Source organism: Sinocyclocheilus anshuiensis, unplaced genomic scaffold (assembly GCF_001515605.1).
Source record: "Sinocyclocheilus anshuiensis isolate Anshui unplaced genomic scaffold, SAMN03320099.WGS_v1.1 scaffold2305, whole genome shotgun sequence".
Lineage (NCBI taxonomy): Eukaryota > Metazoa > Chordata > Actinopteri > Cypriniformes > Cyprinidae > Sinocyclocheilus > Sinocyclocheilus anshuiensis.
The window spans coordinates 193176-196737 of NW_015552535.1; the positions used below are offsets into that span (position 1 = coordinate 193176).

At 33.1% G+C, this 3562-nt stretch overlaps 1 protein-coding gene across 1 annotated transcript in view; it reads left to right on the forward strand.

Moving 5' to 3' along the window:
* Positions 1-3562, forward strand: part of LOC107663746 (receptor-type tyrosine-protein phosphatase mu-like) — a 313414-nt gene that overhangs the window by 144594 nt on the left and 165258 nt on the right. The window contains exon 7 of the mRNA XM_016454059.1: positions 134-427. Within this exon, the coding sequence (XP_016309545.1) occupies positions 134-427 (294 nt within the window). The remainder of the gene's footprint in view (positions 1-133; positions 428-3562) is intronic.

The following is a 3562-nucleotide window of genomic DNA, read 5'->3' on the forward strand; positions in this document are numbered from 1 at the left end:
ATCCTAACAAACCATACATCAATGGAAATTTCAAAAAATTGACCCTTATGACTGGTTTTGTGCTCCAGGGTCAAATATTACAGATATGACGGTTGAAAATGTTGTCATAATATGAATATTGTCACTCTCTCAGAGCCTCCGATCCCCATCGCTCCTCCTCAGCTGACGGCGGTCGGCGCCACCTACCTGTGGATCCAGCTCAACGCAAACTCCATCAACGGCGACGGGCCGATCGTGGAGAAGGAGGTGGAGTACCGCACGCTTTCCGGAAGCCTGATCGACAGCCAGCCGGTCGACAAACCCAACCACAAGATCGGCCACCTGGACCCCGACACCGAGTACGAGATCAGCGTGCTGCTCACCAGACCCAACGAGGGCGGCACCGGGGCCCCAGGGCCCCCGCTCAGGGCCCGCACCAAGTGCGCAGGTGAAAAACTCTCGCTTTACTAGATTACAGCTGATTTATTTGACAACCAGTGATGGAGAAGCTGCACTGAAAGCTGTTAAACTACAGTCAAGTTTCTCTAGTTTCCCATACCAGTGTTCTTTTAGATACTTTTGTAGTTTTTTACATTTTATTTAATTTAATTGTATTTATTTTTAATTTAGTTACATTTTTAATTAATTTTTATTTTATTTCATTTTTAATTTCAGCTAAAGTTTGATTAATTTTGTTGCGTGTTGTTTATTCATTTTTATTTATTAGTTCTACTTTATTTAGTTTTAGTTAGTTTAGTAATTTAACTTGTAATAAAATTTAATGCAATAAAGGTTTAACTGAAATAAAATAAGCTTAAAGTTTTATTTTATTTCATTTCTAATTTCAGCTAAAGTTTTAGTAATTTTGTTGCGTGTTGTTTTTTAATTTTTATTTATTAGTTCTACTTTATTCAGTTTTAGTTATTTTAGTAATTTAACTTATAATAAAATTGAATATAATAAAGGTTTAGCTGAAATAAAATAAGCTTAAAAATTAATTTTATTTCATTTTTTATTTCAGATAAAGTTTTAGTAATTTTGTTGCGTGTTGTTTATTAATTTTTGTTTATTAATTCTACTTTAATTTTAGTTATTTTAAAACTTCAACTTTTAATAAAATAAGTTTAGCTGAAATAAAATAAGCTTAACATTTTATTTGATTTCAGTTAACAATTATTTCATTACAAGTAACAAAAATGTTTAGATTTCTTTACAGTACAGTGCTATAGTGAGTTGACAACATAAAAAACCCTAAATATTTTACAAAATAATTGTTTTAAATGAATGAATCATTTGATTAAAATTAAAAAAAGATTAAATAATCAAACAAAGAAATTATACATCTAACAGTACAGTACTATAATGAGTAGAAGTGAAACATTATATTTTCCACATTTTTAACATTAATTTTTCACAGTATAATTTGGGGTTTTATTCATAAAATATTTATGTATTTATTTATTTATATATTTCTTTCTTTTTTATTTATTTATTTTATTTTTAGTATGGGAGTCAGTGCTCATCTAAAATATTGAAAACCCTTGATCTATACTCTAAGATACTAACAAAAAAAAGCTGCTGTTGAATCTATTCACTTTAAGCTAAACTAAAGTGACATTTTCTTTTTAGTTACGTACCTACAATATTATAGATAATATAATCAGATCAGAGTGTACTGTATTTGGTACAAAAACAATGAAAATGTGAGGTGACAATATTACATTTATATTTATGCATTTAGCAGATACTTTTATCCGAAGTGACTTACAATACTTAACATTATACCTGTACTGCTACATTTACATTAAATACAACTGATGAAACCATTTACATTAATAATTTGATACAAAAAGATCAAATGTTGTGCAGAACCTTAAATGAATCAGTGATTCTGAATATGAAGTGATCTGTGAATCTTTTTTTGAATCTTATTTATTTGAACTGCTTCACCACAGTCCAAATGAACTGATTCACCACAACAAACTGATTCACTACAATGAACTGATTCACTACAATATACTGATTCACCACAACACATTGATGTACTACATTGAACTGATTCACTACAGTGAACTGTTTCACTGTAATACATTGATTCACTACAGTATACTGATTCACTACAATGAACTGATTCACTATAATGAAATGATTCACTTCAATATACTGATTCACTACAATGAACTGATTCACCACAACGAACTGATTCACTACAACGAACTGATTCACTACAGTGAACTGTTTCACTGTAATAAATAGATTCACTACAGTATACTGATTCACTACAATGAACTGATTCACTACAACGAGCTGATTCACTACAATGAACTGATTCACTACAATGAACTGATTCACTATAATTAAATGATTCACTACAATATACTGATTCACTACAATGAACTGATTCACCACAACGAACTGATTCACTACAATGAACTGATTCACTACAATATACTGATTTACTACAATGATCTGATTCACTATAATGAACTGATTCACTATTAGTTCACTATTATGAACTGATTCACTACAAAAAAAACGAGTTGGTTCACTACAGTGAATCTTAAAGTATTTCAGTTAGTTTTAGTGTAAGTTAGTGTCTTCCCAATCACTGGTTGTGTTGTTGTGTTCAGTGTGTTGAGATTCGTTCATGTGAGTCATTTAACAGGGTCTTCAGTGAATCTCTAGAGTTTGGTGTCATTTAAGGGTCGTCAGCGCAGATGCAGCTCGTTTCTGAACTGATGAGGAGTTCATTAGCTAAATAAACACTGTGTTTGTTGTTGTTTAGATGCGGTACGAGTGCGGTCCTGTGTTTCTCTAGTAATGGCGCAGGAAAGCATTAGTGTTATTAAGGGTTTGACAGAGCGCCGGGCACATTAGCATCACGCCGCCGGAGCCCAGGGCCCCCAGCAAACCACATGCAATTATCACAGTAATTAAGCAGGTGCAATGACTCTCATTCCCGATGACTGTTGTGATCGTAGCAGCGCTCAGGTTCGCCGCGTGACGCTCCCACGCCAGGCTAATCGCTAGTCCATTAGCCCGAGCGCTAACTGCCCATTAGCGCATCACAGGATTCATCAGCCAATCAGACGAGAGATGCTCCGGGCCATAAAGAGCGGAACGCAAAACTGAATTTACATCAATTATCATTTCATTCCATTGACTGTCCGGTCATTAGCATATGTTTGCTCTGACTGCCTTTAACAGAACGACAGAAGAGCAGAGCAGAGGCTTTCTGAGAAACAACACATGCTCGGTTTACATATTATGATAGTGCCATGGCATACTGCTGTATATACAGTATACATATACATATACTTAGGTATAAACATACGTACAGTAGACATTAACAGGCATACACTGTATACATTAAATATTATATATAATATATGTATTATATATTTGTGTGTGAAAAAATGTGAAGTATATTATGATAAATAGATAATATAACAACATATTATACATATACATATGCATTTGTTCATAAACATATCTACATTTGTGTATGAATGCCTTTTATGCCAAAAATCATTAGGATATTAAGTAAAGATCATGTTCCATGAAGATATTTTGTAAATGTCCT